The sequence below is a fragment of the Phytophthora cinnamomi genome (genome assembly GCF_018691715.1).
Source record: "Phytophthora cinnamomi strain GKB4 chromosome Unknown Contig99, whole genome shotgun sequence".
In the NCBI taxonomy this organism is placed as follows: domain Eukaryota; phylum Oomycota; class Peronosporomycetes; order Peronosporales; family Peronosporaceae; genus Phytophthora; species Phytophthora cinnamomi.
The window spans coordinates 925210-948073 of NW_027151032.1; the positions used below are offsets into that span (position 1 = coordinate 925210).

A 22864-nucleotide genomic window follows, 5' to 3' on the forward strand; every position below is an offset into this window, starting at 1 on the left:
AGATTAATCCACTACCTTCCACAGCAATGCTTAGCTCGCCTCGTCACTGTCGTTTTGCTCCTCAGCGTGTTCTCCATCAACTTCTTCGATCGGAGGAGTGCGCCCGCCAGTAGATCCAGCGTCATCCTTCGACGAGAAAAGTTGTTCCACCAAATCCGGATGAGAACGGCATTTTTCCTCAAGCACTTGCATCAAAGTGTTAGACTGCTGCGTAAGCTCGCCGGTTGGAGCCTCCTTCTCCTCTTCAGCTTCTTTCGTTTCCTCGTCCTGAACCATGGTTAAGCGACGAATAATACCCTTGCTGTGCTCGAGAATCTCTTCGTGCGCTGATAACACGCTTCGACGCTCCAGCGCCGCAATCAGTACCTCCCCGCTTGCTGCTCCCTCCCCTGCGGATGGAGGGTTTTCCATGGCGGTGTGCTCCAGCAAACCTACTAGCAGCTCGGCCACATCTTCCCATACAGCCGGGAACTTAGCGCACGTCTGCAGCTTTGTCAGCTCTTCACACACAACAAGAGAGAGCAATTGAACCACTACCACATGTGGTCGTAGAGCGAGCGGGTCTTTCATAGTTGATGGTCGCCGGCGACGACCAGTCGGTCCCTTGGATTCGGTGTGCGCTTGCGGAGCAGTAGGATGCTTCGACGTGTTATCACCGTCGAAGGAAGGCAGCTGTCGCCGGTAATACAAGAAGGGAGAGTTCGTTTCCTCTTCATCCTCTCCGAAATGCATCGCTCCACCGGAATATTTGGGTCCACCGTCATTTAGCAAATCAAAACCGACAGGAACAAGCCCGTATCGAAGAACATCCAACCAGGCGATGGCCTTAAATGATCGTTCCGTCCCCGCGTGCTCGCGGAGCATATGCTTTAACCCCTCAATGGCGGCAACAACAATCTCGTTGGACAGTTCTTGCTTGATCTGGTTCAACAACAAATGTCTCGATACGACAGCCATCCCGCCCAAGAAGCGCAAGCGCTCTTCAACGTAATTGGTTGCATCAGGACGCAGCGTGTCGAACATGAAAAGCAGCAGATCGAGGGGGCGTGATGGCGCCCATGAGTCATGTGGGTCGCGAGCCTTCATCGCGAACATGATCATCTTCGTGTAGCAATCACTGATGAGAATGTCGTTCCCGTCTCCATTCCAGATCTTCTCCGTCACAAGTCGCTCAAGTAGTCCGAAAGCACGCGAGGCCGCGTGTGGCATCCCAACAGACCAGCTGATCAAATTACAGATCGTTAGCCAATCCATACGAGAGTAGTGAAGGTTGCTGGGTTGCACCAATGTTACATATCGATCCAATCCGCACATAATTGACGTCAGGAACGGTCGAATGAGCTCGTCGTCACCGCTCATTTCCATCAAGGTGCTCAGGAAGGTTATCAATAACAGTCCGTTGGCTTCGCTACGAGTACGTGTCACCCAGGCAAACAAACCGTTGATCGACTTGTGCAGCAAGAAGCACGCGTTTTCGTACGTGAGTCCACTAGGACTGTGGTTGGTGAGTAGAACTGGCCGCAAAAACTCCAAGATTTGGGTGTAGTGAGCTTCTAGCACTGCAGAGATTCCATCTTCATCGTCTGCCCCTCCATCAAAGAGAGAGCCGCTCAGTGCAATCACTTGACTCAGCAAGTGTTCAAATAAAACGCAACCCCCTTGACTGAGCGAGAGTTTTGTGGATCTCTTTCGGTCCTTTGGTGACTCCTTATCATCCGGTCCTCTCAGCACATAAAGTATTTCATCATGGAGAGCTTCAATAACTTCAGCCAGAGCACGGGACGGTAAGCTTGCCACGTCTTCCATCAAAAATTCAAGACGGTACGGTTGCAATGTCGTTCGGATCCATAAATCGGTGCCAAAATCACCTCTCGGATCTTGTTCACCGTCCGATGGCTGCTTCTTCGGTGTCTTACCCTCAATCACAAGGTCTTCGGTGTGCGACGCTAGTTCAGCTGGACTCAGTTGATACTGCTCGAAACCAGGAGACAGATGCGATTTGGTCGGTGTAGAAGATCCCGGCGTAGAGCCGCCAAGGTTGGAGTCGAGTGCTGACAACAGCCAAGCAACACCACTGAAAAAACCACCAGAATCGCCGTCACTACCATCCAGGTCTTGAGCACTAAGCGCAATCCTCCTTTCTAGCTCCTCCTTGTTCTGGTACACCAAGTCAATAAACTCCAACCGTTCATCTGGAGTCATAAGCTCTAAACTCATCTCATCACTGGGGTACAAAATCCTAGACGGCAGAACGTGGAACTCCCGTAAACCGCTTACGACATGGAAGAAGTACTTCCACGAGCGACTGTGAAGCGCCAAACTGCACGTGCTGACGATTTTTAGCACGGCTGCCGTCGCGACGGGGGAACTTTGATTGTCGCAATACACCCAGATTCCATTCTCACGCCCATTGTATCCCGCCGGATAAATGTCTGACGATAGCAGTGCCGTGTATTTGCAAAGACGGATAAATAGTGCGTTGCAGTGCTCTGCAAGCGACAAATTGGATGCCACCGCTGCACATAGCACAAAACCATTGCACGCAAGCTGGAGTGCACTTTTCTGGGGCACGTAGTGCATCTCGTAGCTGCTGCCGACAGAGAGGTCCTCACCGCGCGCTGCATCTTTCGCTTGTGAATCCACGACAAATTGCTGGAATACGCTGCTAAAAGCTCGTACAAGACTTTGTTGAATCAGCTCATAGATGTGGCGGTCGTACTGGTTACCCGACGAAGCATAGAGGGGTACAAGCCCGTCAAAACCATCCTGTTGCTCCCAGGTCCCGCTTTTCACCGCCGTTGCGGTGAGTCCATTAGCTGGACTAGATGCACTCTTCGTAAGCCTGGCCTGCTTCATCGTTCGCATGGCATCAGGTGCTAGAGGCGACGATACGCCTTGGACAACGCCAATTTGACGAGGGGTACTGGATGATCGAAGGTGCAACGAGGGATGGTGCACAATTAAGCGTGAGTTGCGTGGGTCACTTTCTGCCTGATTGAGCAGATCCTTCCACCGATCACTAGTCACTTCGCCGTGCTTACCGCCATCCTCAAACGTTTTGATTTCATCCTTCGCAATGGTGTCGTACAATTCTGTCAAAAAGTCTTCTGGCAAATCTAAGCCCTTGGAAACCTCCTGACCATAGTTTTTGTTGTTCCTGATAAAGTCAACCAACTTCATTTTCTTGTCGGCTCGAATGTTCGGGTTATGCAGATCCGTATTCAGCATAATTAGACTGAACGATAGCAGATACGCCACATCCACTGACGCCATGAGGAAACGTTCTCGGCACTGCTCATACACTTGCAGGGAGAAAGTATTGAGAATGCGGTCAATTTGCTGCGCCTCTCCAGGAAGACGGAAACTCGCAAGAAACATGCGCAGTGCGGTGACAATACTCTCGCCTTCGAAGTTGAACGACCGCACAAAGTTGGTTAGTACGTCTCGATGGAAATTCATTGTGTCTGCCTCGTGTATCTCAGTCTTCTCAAACCCCTTGACCTCCTTGCCCATTGCGCCCAAGTACACACCCACCGCGTTCTTGTTCAACCCTTGTGGGAGTGAACGCAGGAACGTTGCGAGCGACATGCTGTCAAGTGGTGTTGGGAGGAACGTGTTCTGTTGCAAATACTTGATTCCCGCGAGCGGTTTCCGGTTAAATTCCTGAATGCCATGCTGAAAGAACTTTTTGCGCTGGCGCTTCTTGAACAGCACCTCTGCAGAGGCGAATGTATCGCCATCTATAGACGCAGGCTCCACTTCTTGATCCACCAAAAGCGTATCCTCGCGAATTTCTTCGTCACTTGGTGGGCTGCTACTTTCGCCAACCACAACAGGCGTTTCCGGGTGCGTTCGAAGATGCACAACATACAGTGCATTGAACATTCCACGAAGAGCAATCTCGCCGATAGCCTGAGCCCACAGAAAGTGAGTTTCTTCGTGCGACTCAAAGCACGCAACATGAGACTGCTGAGCAACCTGCGACAGCAGATCGAATAAACTCTGTGTCAGGTCGCAACGGTTGCCGTCGCAATCGTAATTCACATACAAGTCTGGAAGTAGAGTAGCCTCCGCCAGTAGGTCTACGAGGCAATCCAAAATTTCAAACGAAATGTTGTACAGTCGGCTCTTCGACAGCACTTCCCCAGAGAATTCATCAAGTGCTGCATCCACCGTCGTCACAGGTTTGTCACTGGCCTGGTTGTTTGCATCTCCAGCAGGTCCGGACGCATTATCTCCACGCGGAAAGCCTGGGTTGTTTACATCCATGTTCGCGAGACTCCAATGCATCGTGTGATAGAACACGCCGTTGAATATCGCCTCCACCTGCATCTTGAGCTCGGAGCGGAGCTTCGACCACAACAGCCTGATAAGCTCCAGACAAACCACCGGGATCTTGAGCTCCGCGCAAGCCCTAACAGATCATTGAGAGACATAACTCATTAAAATAACTAGAAATTGTGATGCAGCCCGGACAGAATCTTTCGTACCCGAGACGGCAGTACCGTAGGATGGCGCTGCACAAGTCGTCTTTAATAAACAGCATCAGCGACGGCACGCCGGTAATCAGGTCAGCGTCACACGCGATCAGCGCGCGCTGGAGCAAGGTGAACGACAGCAGCACTTCACGCCGACTGGTCGTGTTTCCGGTGTTGGCTGCAGGTGCGTCCGGGGCTGGAGCTGGCACAAAGTTCCGCTGGTGCAGCTTCTGGCACAAAAAGCCCACAATCTTTACAGCACAGGGCAGCCCAAAGCCCGGTCTGAGAGGCTCCGAGCCTGCATTTGCCGGCGCCGAAGCAGGAGCCAAGTCCGAGTAGATCGCAGGGTTCGAGAAGATGAAGGCCACCGTGTCGTGCAGGAAGCTCGTCGCCGTCGATCGCAGCGGCAGCGTGATGTGCGGCTGTCCAGCACAAGGCAACACACAGAACCGATTAATCTACCCCACAAGACATTGAGCCAGCCAGGGCAGCGGCAGCAGCACGCACGTCGTGTCGGTTGCCGCGGCTCAGCGCGTAGAGCGACTCCACGAGCTGCCACATGGCGTGGTCCGAGAGCCGCGCGCCGCAGGGCGAGCGCACCACGGCGTGCAGCACGTGCACCACCAGCACCAGCACGTTCTGGTCGCTCTCGACGCCCGTCTCCTGGAAGCGGCAGTGGCTCACGGCGTCCACCATGTCGGCCGCGGCGTCGGCGGCCGCGTTCTGGTCCCTGACGTCGCCCCAGGGCCACGCGTGCAGGAAGTTCACCACCGCCTGCAGCGCCGCGCCCGTCACGGTGCTGCTGGCGTGCTCGTGGCGGACCACGTCCAGGAAGGGCTTGACGACGGCCACGGGGGACAGCTCGGCCATGTCTGGGGGCAAAGAGGGCGGGAAACGCGTCAAAGCGGGGCCATCCAGCGCTGCCAAAGGGCCCGAACGTACTCTCGCATCGCAGCAGACGCCCGCGCAGCAGCGAGAAGCTCTGGAAGACGGCCAGGGGGCTCTCCTGCGGCCAGAACGACACGAAATTAGCCCTGGATGTAGGCGCGGTTTACGCCGCAACCACGCGGAAACAGCACCTGCTTGGAGCGCTGGCCGGCGGTCCCGGACAGCAGGAAGCCGTGGCGCCGCCGCGCCAGGCTCAGCACGCTCTGGATGTCGCTCAGCAGCACGGCACGCGCCGCCGCCATCTCTCGCAATCTACCTAGTCGGAGAAGTGCCGCAACAGCACGATCGCCTGTTGGTGTGCGACACCTTATCTGGTGTGGCGCACACGTTGCGTGAAGACGAGATGGCTACACTTCGACGACGACCAACGCATCAATGACCCATTGCGCCATTGTGTCACAGTCGCTCCCCGAGGCAGGCAGGACTCGTCCGTAGTGTACATTGAAGCAGCCATGCAGGTGGTGGCGCTCGTGAGCGGCGGCAAGGACAGCTGCTACGCCATGATGGAGTGCGTGCGCTTCGGCCACGAGATCGCGTGCCTGGCGCACCTGCACCCGCCCGCGGAGCTATCGGCGGACGACGCCGAGATCGACTCGTTCATGTTCCAGAGCGTGGGGCACCAGGCCGTGGCGCTCATCGCGCAGAGCATGGAGCTGCCGCTGGTCTCCGATGCCATCACGGGCACGGCGGTCAAGACGGACATCGACTACCACGAGTCGGCGGCGGGCGACGAGGTCGAGGACCTGTTCCGCCTGCTGCTGAAGGTCAAGCAGCAGTTCCCCGGCGTGCAGGGCGTCTGCACGGGCGCCATCTTCTCCAGCTACCAGCGCAACCGGGTCGAGAACGTGTGCGTAGAGGTGCACCTGCTGTTGCTTGCTTGGTTGCATTGACGTCTCACTTTTTTTTTTTTACTTTTTTGCTGAAATTTGTTGGTGGTCGGTTGAGCAGGTGCTCGAGGCTGGGCCTCACGTCGCTGGGCTACCTGTGGCGCCGCGAGCAGACGGAGTTGCTGCAGGAGATGATCGACTCGGAGATGGAGGCTATCCTCGTAAAGGTGGCGTCCATCGGCTTGCAGCCGCAGAGACACCTGGGCAAGACCATCGCGCAGCTGCAGCCACAACTCATGATGCTGGTAAGCGATTGCAGCGCGGCGATTTGACCTGTACCGTTTGCTGACTTTTGGACGATGTCGTGATGTCTCTCGTGCTGTTTTGTATCTCATGTGTACTGCAGAAAGAGAAGTATCAGATGAATGTCTGCGGAGAAGGAGGCGAGTACGAGACCTTTACGCTCGACTGCCCGCTCTTCAAGAAGCGCATCGTCATGTAAGTCTGTTTGCTTGTGACGATAACTTTACGGCTTTGGGTACTGATGATACGTTCTTACTATGCAGTGACGAGAGCCACACTGTGCTTCACTCGGATGACTACGTCGCGCCTGTGGCCTTCCTGTCGATCGACAAGTGCCACCTCGAGGAGAAGGAGCCGTCGGACCCGTCGCAGCTTGCCTCTCGGATCCCGGAGCCTTCGTCTGTTCAACCGACAGCCAGCGCAACGACGACGTATGCGAAGCCGGCCACCGTGCTGGCACTGACCCCGCAGTCTGCGAAAGACTTCATGCCCGCCTTTGGTCGATTCCGCGACCAGATGCACCTGTCCGGAATTATGAGCAGCAGGGCAGGCGATGCGTCAATCTCTCTTGAGGAAGAAATGGCGGACGTCGTTGCGCAGGTGGAGGCTATTCTCAAAAGCGAGAACATGGTGCTAGCGGACGTGTGTTTCGTACATCTGTACGTCCAGGATATGGCCACATTCGGTGAGCTCAACGCCGAGTACATCCGATATCTCGGGCAAAACTTGCCGCCGTCCCGTAGCTGCGTCGAAGTGAAGGACCTGGCAAACGTCCCCGCCCGCGTACTAATGGACTGCTTCGCGTTGCGTGGCAGTGGCAAGCAGAAGTTGCAGCCCCTGCGTGTGCGTCGCGACGTCCTGCACGTGAAGAGCATTTCGGCTTGGGCTCCGTGCTGCATCGGACCGTACAGCCAAGCCAACGTTCTGCACAGAGCGCTTATCCTACTGGCAGGTCAAATTGCGCTGCACCCTCAGACAATGAATCTCGTGCCAGGCGACCACGCTGCTCAAACAGCCCAATGCTTTCGCAACGCCTGCCGTGTGCTGGAGGCGCTGCAGTCGAACCTTCGCCATGTTTGCTCCGGTGTCATCTACACCACCGGAGATCCTGATGACCGCGAGGTTCGTGAACGCCTGCTTCTTGACTGCCGCCGCCACCTTCTGACTAACGCCGAGCTGGAGGATGAATTCGAGTCTGTCGACGACAGTGATGAGAGCGACGAGGACGTCGACAAGAACGAAGCCCGCGTGGAGTTCGTAAAGCAGGCACCGCTGCTGGTAGTGCAGCTCTCTCGCTTACCGCGAAATGCTCTCGTGGAGGTGGAACTTCAGGCGCTCACCCATATCGCGCTCAAATACCTGGTTCCGCGCAGCCTTACGCGTACGAATCGTTCAAAGAACCTGCGCTTCGACTGGCAAAGCGGTATGGTCCCGCGTGCGCTTTGCCAGATCGTGTGTACCGCGTCAGTAGAAAGCGAAGGAATGCATGCAGACACTCGAGCATTGGCAAAGGCGCTTGCAGAAGGAATCTGGACATGCGTGCTAGATAGCCTGGTACAAGCATTGATGCCTTGGGACCGCGTGATTCACGTGCGCACATTCTACGTGGCATCAGCTTTATCAAGCGAGGTGGAGCTAGCTAAGGTGTACCTCGAGACTGTTACAGCGCGAGGCAAGGTCAACAGCATGCCGGGCATGACGTTCGTGCCTGTGGATGCCATCCAGGGTGATGCAGTCATCGCGTTACAGGTGACGGCACAGGACCTGGATAAGCTGGAGACCGAGCTGTGGCTGCACAAGCAGATCTAGGCGCCTGCCTCGATTCAGATAGAAAGCTTGTTAGACAACAACAATTGAGTACCGCAACACCTCACCAAGGGTAACTGCAACTTAGCATTTTGTTTTTGATATCGTGGTAAGCACTACCTAGCCATGCTGTGATCGCTGTCTTGCCGTCTTTCTGTCGTCTAATGCCGCCGCTTGTGACGCTGGTCGCCGGGGCCGCGGCTTCCTCCGGCGCTTTCGTCCCGACCCCTGCGCTTGCGAGAATCACGCTCCCGGGACCGCGAGCGCCCACCTCGCTCTCCCCGGTTTCGGCCGCCTCGCTCTTTCTCCTGATCGCCTCCAGCTCCACGTCCTCCACGACCTTCGCGCTCTCGAGGGCGCCCCCGGTCTCGATCGCGACCGGCATCGCGATCACGTCCGCGAGCACTGTCACGATCTCTATCGCGGCCACTATTACGGTCGCGTTCCCGAGCACTACCAGGACGATCTCGTTCTCGACCTCTGTCGCGATCACGATCACGACCAGCATCGCGGTCTCGTCCAGCATCGCGGTCACGCCCAGCGTCGCGGTCTCGTCCAGCATCACGGTCGCGCCCACGCTCTCTGTCTCTGTCGCGACCTTGGTCCTTCTCGTTGGCATCTTTGCCTCCAGCACCGTCCCGACGTCCACTGCCTCGCGATTCATCTCGGCGTGGGCGATCCCGGGATCTTGAGCGGTCGCGACTCGCCTCTCTCGACCTGCCGCCACCCTGCCGTCTGTCGTCGCGGTCTTCGTTGCGGCCTCGATCATCGAAGCCGCCGCGGCCGCCCCGGCCTCTGCCACCGCCAGGGCCACCCATCCAAGGCGGCCCTCTCCCCGGCCCTGATCCCCACGGCGCGCCCATCGGAGGCCCATTCCAGTTCTGCTGCCCCATGAAGCCTGGCGGTGGGCCCATTCCAGGGTGCCATCCGCGCGGAGGTGGGCCGCCCATGAACCCGCCTCGAGGCGGCGCGCCGCCCATGGGCGGCATGCCGGGCCCCCAGTCTCCGGGCCGGCCTCCATTCTGGTCGTCCCCTCCCTCCTGCTTCATCTGTCCGGGGACCCCGCGCGGGCCTCCCTGCATCTTGGCATCTCTTTCCCGCATCGCCTGCTGCTGGTTGGCCGCGCTCACGGCCTGCCTGGACGCCTGCTCCCTCGACTTCTCCACCGCCAGCTCGCGCCGGAGCCGGAGCTGCCTGGCCGCGTACTCCCTCCAGCTGTGCTCGTCGAAGCCGTAGTTGAAGTAGTCCGAGATGTCCACGCCGGGCTTGCGCCACGGCCGGTCCTCCAGCAGGTCGATGTCCACGTCGAAGGCCGTGCGGCGTCCGCCGAACATGGCGAGGTCGTCCACTCCGTCCGCCGCGGAGCCGCCCAGCTCCCCGGCCTGGCTCGCTCCCGCCGCGCCCGTGCCAGCCGCGCCGGGCCCGCCATGCTGCGCTCCACCGAAGCTGCCGCACACGTAGCGGTTGCCGCCGCCCGTGAAGCGCAGCGTGGGCTTGCTGCCGGCGTGGTCCGTGCTCAGCACGATGGCCACGTCCTCGTCGTCCTCGTCCTCGTCCGAGTCGGCCGCCGGGTCGTCGCCGGCCTTGCCGCCAGCGGGAACGTGGCCCGCCGCCGCGGAGGCCGCGGCCGCCTCCGCCTGCGACGTGGCGGACGCGTTGAGCTGAATGGAGACGCCGCCGTAGAGCTCCTCGTCCTCGTCCTCGTCCTCGTCGTCGCCGGGCTTCTCCGCCTTGACGGGCGCGGGCTGGCCGGCCTCCCACGTGGCCCGGGACTCCTCGGTCTTGGCCTCCTCCTTGACGCCGGCGCCGCCGCGCTGCGTCGTCACCAGCACATCCTCGCCGAAGTCCTCGTCCTCCATACTGCGCCAGGATATGAGCGCCGCCGAGCGTTGTCGCGAGTTGGTGTGCGGCACACCACTCGGGTTTTCAACAGCTGAACCCGACCCGCCGTGTGGGTTCGCACCTAGCCGGAGCATGAAAGTGAGTGGTTTCTTGCTGGTGATTGGCTCGCGGCCGCCTACACTGGCGCTTTGTATGCTGGCGCCTCCGCGGCCAATAGTTTCGCGGCCCGCACGGCGCCCCGAGCCTCGCCGACTCACGCAGTTCTTCTTGTCTCGTTCGACTTTTGCAGGTAAGCGGCTGCGATGCTGAGCTGTGCTGTGATATGATACGGGCCGACGCGTCCAGGGGGGCGGCCAGCGATGAACAGTGGGGCGCGATCGACGCTGCGCTTGGAACCGGGACGGAGGCGCCCGCTACGAGCAGGAATTGACGGAGATACAGGCGATTCAAGACTTTTAGGCCGACAATGGGGAGAGATGCCTCCGTCCCGGAAAGATCGCGGCGCTGTCGCCCCACTGCAGCCGACTCCGCTTGCCCCTCCCCACGTCGAACGCAGGCCTCGCAGCGCTCTGAGTGGAAGCGCCGTTGCTAACGGGGATTGTTGCCTGTGCTGCTGCAGTTTAGTCAAAGATGCCGCACTCCTTCGGTTACCGCGCCCGCACGCGCGACATGTTCGCGCGCCCGTTCCGCCAGAGCGGCATGATCAAGATGTCGACGTACCTGCGCACGTTCAAGGTGGGCGACTACGTGGACATCAAGGCCAACGGCGCCGTGCAGAAGGGCATGCCCCACAAGTTCTACCACGGCCGCACCGGCCGCGTGTACAACGTGACCAAGCGTGCCGTCGGCGTGCGTGTGAACAAGGTGGTGGGCAACCGCATCATCCACAAGCACATCAACGTGCGCATTGAGCACGTGCACCAGTCCAAGTGCCGCCTGGGCTTCCTCACGCGCGTCAAGGAGAACGAGCTGAAGAAGAAGGAGGCCCGCACCACCGGCGTGCGCGCCCAGATCAAGCGCACCCCCGTGCAGCCCAAGGCCGCCTACACGCTCAAGGCCAAGGGCACCCAGCCCATCACCATGGCGGCGCAGCCGTTCGTGGACCTGATGTAAGCGGCTCCGGTGCTCTCTCTCTGCATCACTGCTGCGACGCGCTGTTGGGGCCTTGCGCAGTCGGTCGCTGCGGTCGTAACCCCAACGAGCTGGGCTAAATGAAAGAACGAGTCGAATCCACGGCGTCCTCCGCTCTTTGTCTCTTACGTGTGCTTTCGTCCTCTCGATCGTCCATCCACCTGCACTTGACTTGACACGTGAACTGCATGTACAGCCATCATTCAGCTGCACTTCCAGTGCTTGGCCTACGTTAGTGTAGTCATATTCCGCCCATTTATCGTACTTACAGAGACGACTGCGATCGCCGACATCCGAGCCATTTCCACATTTCGTGACTCTTCACCAGCCGCGACGATGGACGCTCCGATGGACGACGCGGCCATGGAGCAGTACGCGGACGTACGTGGGCCCGCTGTCGATGGATAACAGCAGCACTGCTGAGAGTTCTGCAGAGTGGGGAGGAACAGCGTCTCACCGCCTTGTGCTGCAGTGGCTGGACAATTTGGAGAAGACCGACCCGGACGGCTACAAGCAGTTCATCGCCACGATGCAGAGCCAGCTGCAGGCTGCCGGACTGCGACCTGACACTGGGGGCGGTGCGCCGCAAGGTGACGCGGATGCGGCGCTCTTCGACATGCTCAAGAGCTCTGCAGGGGCCCGTGCAGGAGCGGATGCCAATTCACCAGGTGCAAAGCGCTGGTTGTCGCGAGATGCGCTGGGGTGGGTGAGAGAGTGCACGTTGGAGTGATGTTAACCTGGTTGTGGTGGTGTACTCCTGCGTAAATTGACGGGGGCCAGATTTCAAGCCACGGTTCCCCGGGGACAAGGTCATGGGGGAGGACGGCCTGAAGGTGACGCCGGAAGGGGTACGGTTGCTTCTTTGGCTGCGCAGGAGGCACAACACGAACACATCAGAAATGGTCGTCTGATTTTACTTCTTGTAGATGTACATCGATGTGACGCCTGGCTTCGTGATGAAGACGAACGACGTCAAGAGCAAGAAAAAGGTAAAACGGCTAGGTTCTTGGTGTGAAATGAGAGGTCGCCAATTGTCTGACCCCAGTGACCGTCATGGCTGGTACAGGTTTTTGTGAACGTAGTGTACGCCGACGAGATCCAGGCATTTTCGGAGAAGAAGAAGCTGGACGATGAGGGCAAGGAGCAGGAGGTTCGACAATTTTCTTGATTGATATTGGGAAGTGGACATCCCTAATCGATGTCTCGTGTGCGTTTCCTTTCCCTTAGGGAATTCATGTGCCACTGAGTCTGGGTGCCCCTCACGAGGTGAAGGATAAGAAGGGGGTTAGCTCGCTGGCTTTTGATGTCGCAGTAAACACGAAGGTCGTCGAGGATTGCCAAACAGACAAAACAGGTGCCTTCCGCAACTTTGTGTGTGAGCTGGCGATCGAGTACATTGATCAAAAGGTACGAACGAGTGTAGCTCATGAACTTTGACAAGCTATTACCAACCTAACGTTACCTATCTCGCGCAGTACAAAATCAAGCTTGATGATCGCTACAAGCTACCGCGGCTGACGTACCGTGGCGACCTCCCCCCACCAAAACACTATATTCGTAAAACACAAGCACCAATTATCCAAGAAGTTGCCGGGAGCAGCTCGGCTGCGTCTAAGAAGACGCATAGCGCGAAGCCTGGCGCTCAGAAATCGTCTAAGAGACCGAGCGCACCGAAGACGGCTACAGCGCACTACGAGGTGTTTGAAAGACACAATAGCGAGCGCACGGCCTGCTCTAGACTCCCGTCCATGATGAAGGGTAGCACACCACTGTCGCCTGAAGTTCTTCAGCAGGCGGGCCAACAGTTGATCGTCTCCGTTCGATTCGAGAACGAAGTGAAGACTGCGAGTGATATCGACCTGGAGCTGCAAGCTGAGCTTTTGAGTGTGAAAGCTACTACTCACCACGATTTAGGTAAGGAGTTGTTCTTGTTCAGTTTGGTGTGTCAGATACTAACCTTTCGCTACAACGTCTCCCAGAAATCTTTCTTCCGTATCCTGTGGAAGTAAAGTCGGCAAGGGTTTGCTTAGATCGATCCCGCAATTCGATGGAGCTAACGCTTACAATCGACAAGTCATGGGATACTCTCGGACCTGACTGCGGATCAGCTCCCTGGATGCTTGCACGAGCGCTGGACGAGGAAAATGAAGCTGAGAACGCAGAAGACAACACAGCGTCGGCGACTGATTCTGCTCCACCAAAGCCCAAGTCGCTTGTAGAGATGTTTCACCTTGCCAATGCTGCCGATTCGAACGAAACATCGCTTGGAAATGGGCCTTCGCCGAAAACTACACCGCGATGGGATCCCGTTATGGAAGACGAAGAACTTCCAGAGGACCGCTTCCACCGCAAGGATATGATGTCAATGCACATTTTAGAGCAGCGGAGGATGGAACGGGAGCAAAAAGCGAAGGAAGCGGAAGACAAACGCAAGAAGAGACGCGCCGAGGTTGAGGACATGCAGAAGAAGGCTAAAGAGGCCGGCAAAACGTGGCGTGAGATGTACCCGGACGAGCCGGAGACGACCTACATCGACATGGAGGACATCGTGCGCCAGGAAAAGGAAAGGATCGACCGCCATCTGCAGCAAAAAGAAGAGAACGACCCCACCGCAAGCGAGTGCATAGCGACGGAGGACGCAAGGCGCGCAGCCGCGAGGTGGTCGGATAACAACATGCACAACAGCCTCGACTTGCAATCTGCTTTGGCGTTTGATCTGCTCTAATCTAAGACAATTCAGATTGCAACACACGAGCTCTGTCTACTCCTTGTTAGCGTAGTTGCGAACGCCGAAGATGGTCGACCCCACGCGCACGTGGGTGCTTCCGCACGAAATCTAAAATCCACAACAAAGTCACCATCAGCCAAACCGCTCGCTCCAACCACCATCACTTTCAGCTCAACACCGCACTCACCGCGAGCTCAAAGTCGCCCGACATGCCCATGCTGAGGGCCAGGTCCGTCTCAGCCTTGCCGATGGCCTCCGCCACGCGCTTGCGGCAGGCCACGAGGCGATCGAAGCACTCGGACGTGGTGTCTCCGTAGCGGCCGATGGTCATGAGCCCCGTGAGGTTCAGGTGCTCGCAGGACGCCACGATGTGCTGCGCCAGCTCGACGGACCCGTCGGCGTCGATGCCCGACTTCTGCTCCTCCTCGCTGGTGTTCACCTGCACCATGACGTTGAGCTTCTCGGAGCGGAACTCGCCCGACGCCTTGTTGAGCGCGTTGGCGATCTTGATGGAGTCCACGGTCTCCACCACGAACAGGTTGGGCACGTCCCGCACGAGCGGCTTGGCCTTGTTGGACTGCACGTGGCCGATGTAGTGCCACTTGACGTCCGCGGGCAGCAGCGGCGCCTTCTGCGCCAGCTCCTGGATCTGTGCCACAAATAAAGGTATCAGTGCCACAAACAAAGAAGAGTACATCTAAATGTGGCAAACATGCGTACGTAGTTCTCGCCGAAGTGGCGCTGGTCGGCCTCGTAGGCCTCCTGCAGGTCCTCCAGTGGCTTGGTCTTGCTCACAGCCACCAGCGTGCACTGCTGCTGCCGCGCGCTCTTGGCCACAGCCTCCGCCACCTTGGCCCGCACCGCCAGCAGGTTCTTCGCCACCGCCATCTTTTTTCTAGCAAAATAAAATCGCTTTACTCCATGTTAGAATATTTGTAGCGACATTCGGGAGACCTTCGGGCGACACGCTCTGTAGTGATCAATTATCATTGACACGAAGTTGAAGTTGTAGACGACTGACGAGATGCCCCCAGATTCCATGTGCGTCGCTGGCCCACAGGCACGTTCAACGAGAGTCCAGCGCCATACGCTGGGTCGTGCGGAAAATGTCGAGCTCCGTAGAGGAAGACTGATACGAAATCAATTAGGTTGCTCCAAACACTGAAGGTAATGTGGCGTAAAAAAACTAAATTCGACTTCATCATTTACGTGGACTTCCCATTTTGTAGAGAATTATACAACACTCTCGTAGCGTTGGGGCTGGTGGGGCTACTGCTCAAAGTCCGTTGATACACTGCTAGTCTGTCCGCGGTGCAGCACCTTCGTGCGAAGCGTACCAGCCATTGATATTGCTCGGTTCGAGTTGGCGGAGAGGAAATCTCGCGGGGGACTACCGAGTTGGGAGCGAGACGTGTATTCTCCGTCGCCGACCACTTGATCGCCGCTGCCTTCGCTGAAGTCAAATCGTATTTGAGCAACCGGGTGGACGACCTTCTAGCGGACATCCGCGACAAATTGCACGAGCACCAGCAAGCCCTCGGCTCTAAATTACGGGCCATCGACGCTAAGAACAAAGCTCTGGAGGCAGAGCTACGGGGTGTGAAGAAGGATCTGCGTCTGCTACTAGAGTCCAGGGAAGGAGGGGCTGATATCCTCGACCACGCCAGATCAGCCAAGCGTCTCCGAAGTCAAACTGACCCAGAATCATCGACCTTTCACACTCAAGCTCGATCTCCGTTGCAGTGAATGGGTCGCTCCCGTCGTGCTCCAGCTGGACGAGGATCCGATTCAATGAGCAGCATGAATCTACTGCGTATTCGTAGGGAGATCGCAATGATCTCCGTTCCTGTTGGTTACGTAAAATGATCAAAGCCGCCGCTGCTTTGTGTTGGGTAAGTGATCGTAGAGATTCCATTGTGAATTTTCTTCTCCGATACCTTTTCAGTTAGCGTAGTATACAGCTCTCTTCTCCTGAATCAAACGGCTGAATCGCTCGAGTAAGGAGCGCATCCGCGCATTTACATTTGAAATTACGTAGCTGAGTCTTAACAAGAATAAAGCTATATTTGCAAGCTGAGAGCACCTCTTAACGTGAAGAAGAATGTCATTCAGGATGTCTTCAACATTTCATTTATGAGGTATGGTAGATGTGATTTCGCTCAACACCATCATCCTATATAACCATGCTATAATCAAGTCATAATCCGCGATGTCGGAGGGCTCAACGGCCTTGCGGGATGCAGATAGTCCTGCGTACATCAGTTGAACTCCGATTTGAAACGCACCCAAAGCAAAGAGTACGTACGCAGCTAAGCTAAATGCCTGACCTGAATCAGGGGGGGATAAGAGTTCATGGGAGACCAGTGATGAAAGCGCTGGAATCAAATGAAATGAACGTTTGTAAGGCGGATTTTGAATGAATGACGATTGTATTGGTGTTTCACCATCATCGTCACAAAACGGAGGTCGTATACTTCAGTGATTTCCTGTTTTCCTGTTGTATTAATTGAGTTTTCCCTTACATAACAGGAGAACGATATTATCGTTGTCCTGTACGTTGGCATGGAAACGTTATTATCGTTTCAATGCCTTGCGATCTGTAAACACTCAACTGCAGCCATTCAGATATCCGGTGAGCTCTTTAAAAAGGTGGTTGGACACGATCTAGCGGATTGAACATGTACTATATCGTCCTATCCGACATTCGAGTTTTGCTCCTAAGACCACTTCTTCACTACAGTAAACCACTAGCACTCGATCAAATATAAACTTACCTCCAGGTGAAATGAACCCTCTAGCTTGTGCATGAATACGTAGTTGCTGGCAAAAGAAATAGTAAAGTTGAAACTCGAACACCCGTTTGGCTGTTTTCGCGTGGCTTGGGTAGGTTTATTATCACTAGTTGTGCACCGATACGGTGAACTACCTCAGTCTCGATAGACGATAACAGGCTGCAGGTGGTCGGACTCGAGCGTAGGCTCTAATCTTCCAATTGTTCACCGATGTTGAGTGGCGGTAGTGGTACATGTCGAGTATTTTGGCAGGAAATAGTGGACTTGACTTCGAAAGGGGAAAGAAAGTCAGTTGCTGACTTTAGTTGCAGGGACATGAATCCTTGTGCACGTACACTAAATCTATAGGAGTATAATTGATGATACTACATGTAGAGTAACCTATTTGGATCCCAATTGGTAGGGGAGAGATTTCGTTTGTATTTGCATATAGGTAAAACGAAACGCGGACTTGCAGCGGCGAGTAATTGACGAACGAAAACTCTCTATAGCTTGTTTGGTTTATAAAACCCGAGTGAGCTATCTTCAGATTGGGACGACAGAGCGCTGGTTGGCGATACGCTGTCCCAGTCAGCAGCAGAATCATCGTCATCTGAACCGGTGCCATCCGATGAGTCATCGAGCCAGCTATCCAAAGAAGCGGAATCTAACCCCGAGACGACGACCTTCTGCATACTGTCTGCCGACACGCTGTGTGACTCGGCTGCATCCGATCCAGAGTTTTCAAACGGATCCAGTGGTGAGTCGATCGTGGAATTTTCAAACGGGTTAGCAACCACATCTTCAAAGCTAGAGGAGGAGTTGCTGCTGAACCAAGCATACTCAGATCCTTCAGTTGTGCTGGCGGCACTTGGTGCAGATACATCATCCAAAGCACCATCGGATGAGCTATCAATTGATTCATCCGCAGAAGAGTCAAGGTTGGAGCCATCATGCTCCAATGATCCACTCGCTACAGCCGTGGCTCCGAGACTACCTGAGCCGTTCATCACCGGTGTCTCTCCAATGTTTGCGTTGGCTTGGTCCCCTGTAGTTGCGGTGTCGCTTGAACCCGGTGCCCCACCTATTGACACGGCCGCAATGACGCCGAAGACCACACCACAAACAACCAGCAACGCGATCGCACCGCGGGTGCTCCACGGTCGCGGAGCCGGGACTGGAACCGACCTCAACACAGGATATCGCGTAAGTGCCCCGCCTTCCATTTCATCAAGTCGGTCGAACGCAGCATCGTTCGGATGGTACAGCAGGTTGTTGCTCTCGGTCATCATTGTTACTGTCTTGGCTTTCTTCGGCGATGAGCCTTCCAAAGACACACCAGGTGGGCTAGTGGTGGGTGTGAACCGCTGAAGTCGAGTAGCGAAGTGACCACCCCCTCCCATTCTCCCCGAAATCCACCGAGTCCGTTGGAGCTGCGATCGCTCCATCGAAATTCTCTACCTCCACTTCCCATACAGCCTCCAAAATAGTCCACACGTCGACCGCCACCAGCATCACCGCACTGCCAGCCCCCCATGAAGCTCCTGTCCCATGGTAGCAAAAGCAAGAACAACAACAACGAAACCAACATGAGACCCAGCACAACATGAAAGCTATGTGCGTACTTCACTTCAACCTGAAAACAAACAGAAAATACTCACAAACTTCACCCCTTTATGTATGTCACACCACTCAATTCCACAAAGTGCACACACCCCATTCCGTACCTCTAGCCTCCAGTCCGTGTCCTGAGCTCTTGGCCACATACTGAACGAAATGCTGCGCGTGCTGCTCGCTGGCCGCGGCAGCTCCGTACGTCGCGTGCAGGGCCTCCCAGGGGTCCAACGCAGCGCCATCCAATGCTTCAGTGAGTCCACTACCCCCTCGCGCGGCCGTGTCTGCCGCATCGACCTGTGGAGCGCGCGCACGTGGGTGGAAAAAGTGGCGCCGAGCCTGGAATCGTTCCTGGCCACCGAGACGCACCTCATGGTCCCGCTCAAGTTCGTCGTGCCCTACGGGGACCCCAACTACCCCGTGGAGGCCTGGGGCTACCCGTTGGGCATGCACTGCAAGAACCTGCGAGTGCTGAGGCAACAAGGCAAGAAGCTGCCGTTCTTCACGCTGAACGACCTGGAGGCGCTCGACTTCCCGTGGGACATGCGGCAGCACAAGTGGGAGGTGCTGGTGCTGCCGTCGCTGCAGACATACTACGAGATCAACGGCCACAGCGACGTGCCCAGCGCCTTCGTGGTGCCGACAGACGACGACCGGTGGGCAAAGGTGCTCTGGGGCTTCAGACTTGGACAGACCATCATGAGCGTGAGGTACGCAGATACGTACAGAGCACAGCGGGATGCGTCCGAGGAAGAGCTGGAGAAGATCGAGTTCTCCACGCTGAGGTGGAGGGAGCGCATGTGGGACACGAAGATTTTTCCGGCGCTGGCGACGTTCAAGAAGGAGTTCGGACACTGCAACGTGACTTTTAACTTCGTGGTGCCCCACACGTCCAAGTGGCCCAGACTGACGAGGGGGCTGAGACTGGGAGCTACTGTCGCCAATATGCGCTGCAGAGGCAATTACGATGACATGGCGGAGCGGGACAAGGACAAGTTGAAGGAGGTCGGTTTTGTCTGGAACCCGGAAGACGACCGGTGGACCTACAGAATCATGCCAGCGCTCGAGGCCTACTGCGAAATTCATGGTCATGGCTGGGTGCCCGTCGACTTCGTTGTGCCAAATGAAGAGCCGTGGCCGGAAGACACGCGCGGATTGAGGCTAGGCAATATTTTCATGAAGGTCCGACACACGGGGGCGTATTCCTCATATGTGGAAAGAGATAGTGATCGCCTGCAGACCCTTGGAATCGACTTCAAAGCGCCGTACGAACCGTTCACAATCGCGATAAAGGCGCAGATGCAATAACGGACTGTTCCTTATGAAACCAACAGGAAGTCAGTGAAGCTTCAATTCCAAGATTTCCTAGCATCTGAAATTGTATGCGCTTGATTTAGAGAACTCCATTTCTTGGTTTGTGTTTCCGTAAATACGTTCGTGTGTATTTAAAACAATCGTAGGCATTACATTTGTTGTTCTTGGTGGCAGGTATAAAGTCTCTAATGACTGGAAAACAGTAATATTCGATGCTAGCCTTTTTTCCAGCACGCATTTGAGCCTCATGGAGAGAAGCGAAGCCTTCAGACACAAAATCTTCAATAAGTGGGACCGGTTCACCATGGAGCAGATTAAGGTCGCTATCGGAGAGGCAACCGCGCCTCGCAAAGATGATGTGAGTTACGTCCAAGACCACCGAAAATGCAATAAGTGGGGATAAACAGGAACCAAGCCGCTTCGATTCAAACATCACTGTTGCATTCTCCCTTTCGAGTCGCGTGCTGGCCCACTGGAGCTGTCAGATTTTAGCTGTGGGTTCTGAAAATGGAAATGTCTTAGCTGGATCTCCTCGCAAGTATTTCATTTTTACCATTACTGAAAGGAACACGTCTGACCCATTCCGCTGTGTATACTGAGGCCTCGGATTAATCGGGACTTCGTCTTCTATTGTACAGATAACTGAATCGGATAAACAAAAGCGATAGACGGACAATAGATAACACAAATTTCGTCGAATTTATAGGTTTGGCCGTCTGCGGCCGTAACTCATGAAAAATCTACTAACTATTACTACTGGTGGTGCTCAAGACGACTTCTTAGTCATCAATGTCATACTGATCAAACGTTGATGCCGGCGGCGCCATGGCCTGCGAACGTTCAGCAGCCTCCCACTCAGCCAACCGCTTGTCACGCATCTGCTGCGCGTTGAAACTCGGATTTGAGTGTGAGCGCTGTGCGGCTCTCTGCACGCTTAGTTTTGCATATTCGGTTTGAAGCGAGCGCAATAAGGCCTCTTGTTCACCGATTGAGTGCTCCATCTCGTGAAAACCGGTGGTCGCTTGCAGTGCAGCGGTGGCTGCAGCTGCGGCTTCTGCAGACGAATACGTAGAGCTGGTCATAGACAGCGAGCTGTACGCCGAGGACACGGAATTGTGTGCCGACGAAACGGATGAAGAGCCAACAGAGCCGTTGAGCATCGGCTGGCTGTTTGTCCGAGTTATCGGCGGACGTTTAGCTCTGCGTGTTGCCTGCTCGTAGTGGTGCATCTGGTGCTGCTGTTCCATGATAATCCTCTGCACTGGAGTCTGCTGGTGGCCACTGAGATACTTACGCTTCTCGTTCTCCAAGTAGCGCTGTTTCAGGCGCTGCAAGCGCTGGGCCTCGGAAATTGCGGCGTGCATTGGGTTACCGGGGCCGTCGCCTAACATCGCGAATTCCACGACAGATACATCGTCATCGTCAGCCTCGTCATCGTCATCGACAGTCGGGACTGTAGTTGACGGAGCAGAGGGGCCGATTCGTCCTCCGGTCAAGAAGTCGTCCATGCGCTGGCCCTTGCGGTCAAGTCGACCAGAGTATAGACATCGTAGACAGAAGCGTTCCGGAATCACAGCACTCGGGTGTTCTGCACTGCGACACTCGTGATGCGGAAGGCACAACGTGTACGTCATGAGACACCGACCGCAAGCTGCTTCACCACACGCTCGGCATTGAGTCAAATGGCGCTTCAATCGACCAAAGCGCTTACCGCAAGCAGTGCATTGCAGACGGTGGCGACCGTGAGCCTTGAGCGCTTCACGACGAGCGAAAAACTGCTCCTTGGGGAGCACCAAACCGTGGCGCATAATGTACTTGACGTCGGCACTATGCTCAACCTCGACCAACGTAGGAGCCAAGCGGGTGAGAAACGATCGCGTCATAAGAGCTGGCGCGCTCCCGCACGGGTCCAGATAACCGCGCGCGATCACCTGCACATTGTTAGCACGCTTGTCGTGGCGATACACCGTCGTGCAGCTCATCTGAGCGCGCACCAGGTCGAACTCGCGGCGGTTCATGGCATCAACGTGCTCAAGACCCAGCGACTGCTGAGCTTTCACGAGCAGCGGCTCGCCTTTCGGGCCCGCCACTCTCCGCGAGTATTCCACGAACGCGAAATCCCGCGGCGATATGAACTTGTCGGCTGGACTGAGGTGCGCCAGCCACTTGATGCCGAAGAAGTGGAATGGATCCTCAGGTGTCTGCGTCTCGAAACTGCGCAGCACCGCCGCGTCCAGGAACAGCTCTCGATACAAGTCCGTCATGACGGCGCGCTCGTCCAGCGTAGCATCACAGTACAGCCCGTACTCGACGTCCTCCAGCGACATATCGTGAATCTGGCCGCTCACCACGTAGTGGCGCAAGCCGCCGTTGCTGTCTCCCGTCGAGTCCTCCAGCTCGTCCGCAGCCGCGTCCTTGTCGCGCTTCTTGCGGTACAGCGTCACATGCGGGCGCTTGTAGTGCACCTTCCACTGGTCGCGATGCTCGTTCACGAGGTCGTTGTTGTTGCTGTCTTCCCACGCGAACATGCTGGTTAGCTCAAGCGCGTCGGCTGTGAGCTGTTCGCACGTCTCGCGAAGATCCTCAACCTGTTCCTCCGTCACGTGCACAGCCGGCAAAAACTCGTCCGCGAGCGGGAAGCGCCTCCGCGGGTTCAAGAACTGCATCTCGATGGACAGTGCATCGCCACCGGCGCTGCGGAAGCCATAGCCGTTGGTGGTGCCAGCCACGCTCACAGGCCCGGCGACGGTGGACGCACTGTCCGAGCTATTGGAGCGCCTCGACGACGTCTGCGCGCTGCTCATATCTGGTCAGGAAGCACCTTTGCCTAGCACGGGTGATCCGACAATGCAGAAAAGGCTCGGGCACGAACACGCGGTGCTGACGTCCGAGTTTCCCGTCGGCACCTCGGGCTTCGAGCCTCGAGCCGAGGTGACAGGCTTGCCGGCTTGCTTGCTGGATCCCCCGCCGTCATTGATACAGGCGCAAGATCAGGCGGCAGAACTGGATAGCCCCTGAAGCGCGAGCAGAGCGGGGGCGAGCGAAGTGAACTCTTGGAGCTCTTGGCGAAGTTCTGGGCGGGATTGTCCATCTTCGATTCGG

General features: G+C 56.3%; 8 protein-coding genes across 9 annotated transcripts; 4 read left to right on the top strand and 4 right to left on the bottom strand.

The window, feature by feature from the left end:
* Nucleotides 1–30: 30 nt before the first annotated feature.
* Nucleotides 31–5668, bottom strand: IUM83_08572 (arf guanine-nucleotide exchange factor gnom-like; the record flags this gene model as incomplete). Its single annotated transcript, XM_067932953.1, has 7 exons — nt 31–1222; nt 1313–3978; nt 4045–4414; nt 4491–4900; nt 4986–5350; nt 5421–5484; nt 5558–5668. 7 exons carry the CDS (start codon nt 5666–5668, stop codon nt 31–33), a joined length of 5178 nt encoding a protein of 1725 aa, XP_067783323.1.
* Nucleotides 5669–5878: 210 nt separating this feature from the next.
* Nucleotides 5879–8365, top strand: IUM83_08573 (putative ATPase (PP-loop superfamily); the record flags this gene model as incomplete). The annotated part of the gene is made up of 4 exons (XM_067932954.1): nt 5879–6273; nt 6375–6558; nt 6660–6751; nt 6820–8365. 4 exons carry the CDS (start codon nt 5879–5881, stop codon nt 8363–8365), a joined length of 2217 nt encoding a protein of 738 aa, XP_067783324.1.
* Nucleotides 8366–8379: 14 nt separating this feature from the next.
* IUM83_08574 (putative pre-mRNA polyadenylation factor) lies at nt 8380–10221 on the bottom strand (the record flags this gene model as incomplete). The annotated part of the gene is made up of 3 exons (XM_067932955.1): nt 8380–8391; nt 8634–8970; nt 9080–10221. The coding sequence occupies 3 exons, from the start codon at nt 10219–10221 to the stop codon at nt 8380–8382; spliced, it is 1491 nt and encodes a 496-aa protein (XP_067783326.1).
* Nucleotides 10222–10834: 613 nt separating this feature from the next.
* Nucleotides 10835–11317, top strand: IUM83_08575 (60S ribosomal protein L21-1; the record flags this gene model as incomplete). The annotated part of the gene is made up of 1 exon (XM_067932956.1): nt 10835–11317. One exon carries the CDS (start codon nt 10835–10837, stop codon nt 11315–11317), a length of 483 nt encoding a protein of 160 aa, XP_067783327.1.
* Nucleotides 11318–11671: 354 nt separating this feature from the next.
* IUM83_08576 (60s ribosomal protein l21-1) lies at nt 11672–14060 on the top strand (the record flags this gene model as incomplete). Its single annotated transcript, XM_067932957.1, has 8 exons — nt 11672–11716; nt 11808–12003; nt 12116–12183; nt 12262–12324; nt 12402–12485; nt 12563–12742; nt 12811–13249; nt 13315–14060. 8 exons carry the CDS (start codon nt 11672–11674, stop codon nt 14058–14060), a joined length of 1821 nt encoding a protein of 606 aa, XP_067783380.1.
* Nucleotides 14061–14096: 36 nt separating this feature from the next.
* Nucleotides 14097–14951, bottom strand: IUM83_08577 (YggS family pyridoxal phosphate enzyme; the record flags this gene model as incomplete). Its single annotated transcript, XM_067932958.1, has 3 exons — nt 14097–14171; nt 14251–14712; nt 14784–14951. 3 exons carry the CDS (start codon nt 14949–14951, stop codon nt 14097–14099), a joined length of 705 nt encoding a protein of 234 aa, XP_067783420.1.
* A 3659-nt stretch (nt 14952–18610) lies between these two features.
* Nucleotides 18611–19756, top strand: IUM83_08578 (uncharacterized protein; the record flags this gene model as incomplete). 2 transcript variants are annotated; one of them, XM_067932959.1, is made up of 1 exon in its annotated part: nt 18611–19756. In XM_067932959.1, one exon carries the CDS (start codon nt 18611–18613, stop codon nt 19754–19756), a length of 1146 nt encoding a protein of 381 aa, XP_067783329.1. The 2 variants fall into 2 exon arrangements, with proteins under 2 accessions (XP_067783329.1, XP_067783328.1); XM_067932960.1 differs by having other exon boundaries at nt 18746–19756.
* Nucleotides 19757–20541: 785 nt separating this feature from the next.
* On the bottom strand, nt 20542–22566 carry IUM83_08579 (1-phosphatidylinositol 3-phosphate 5-kinase; the record flags this gene model as incomplete). The annotated part of the gene is made up of 1 exon (XM_067932961.1): nt 20542–22566. The coding sequence occupies one exon, from the start codon at nt 22564–22566 to the stop codon at nt 20542–20544; it is 2025 nt and encodes a 674-aa protein (XP_067783381.1).
* Between the last annotated feature and the right edge of the window lie 298 nt (nt 22567–22864).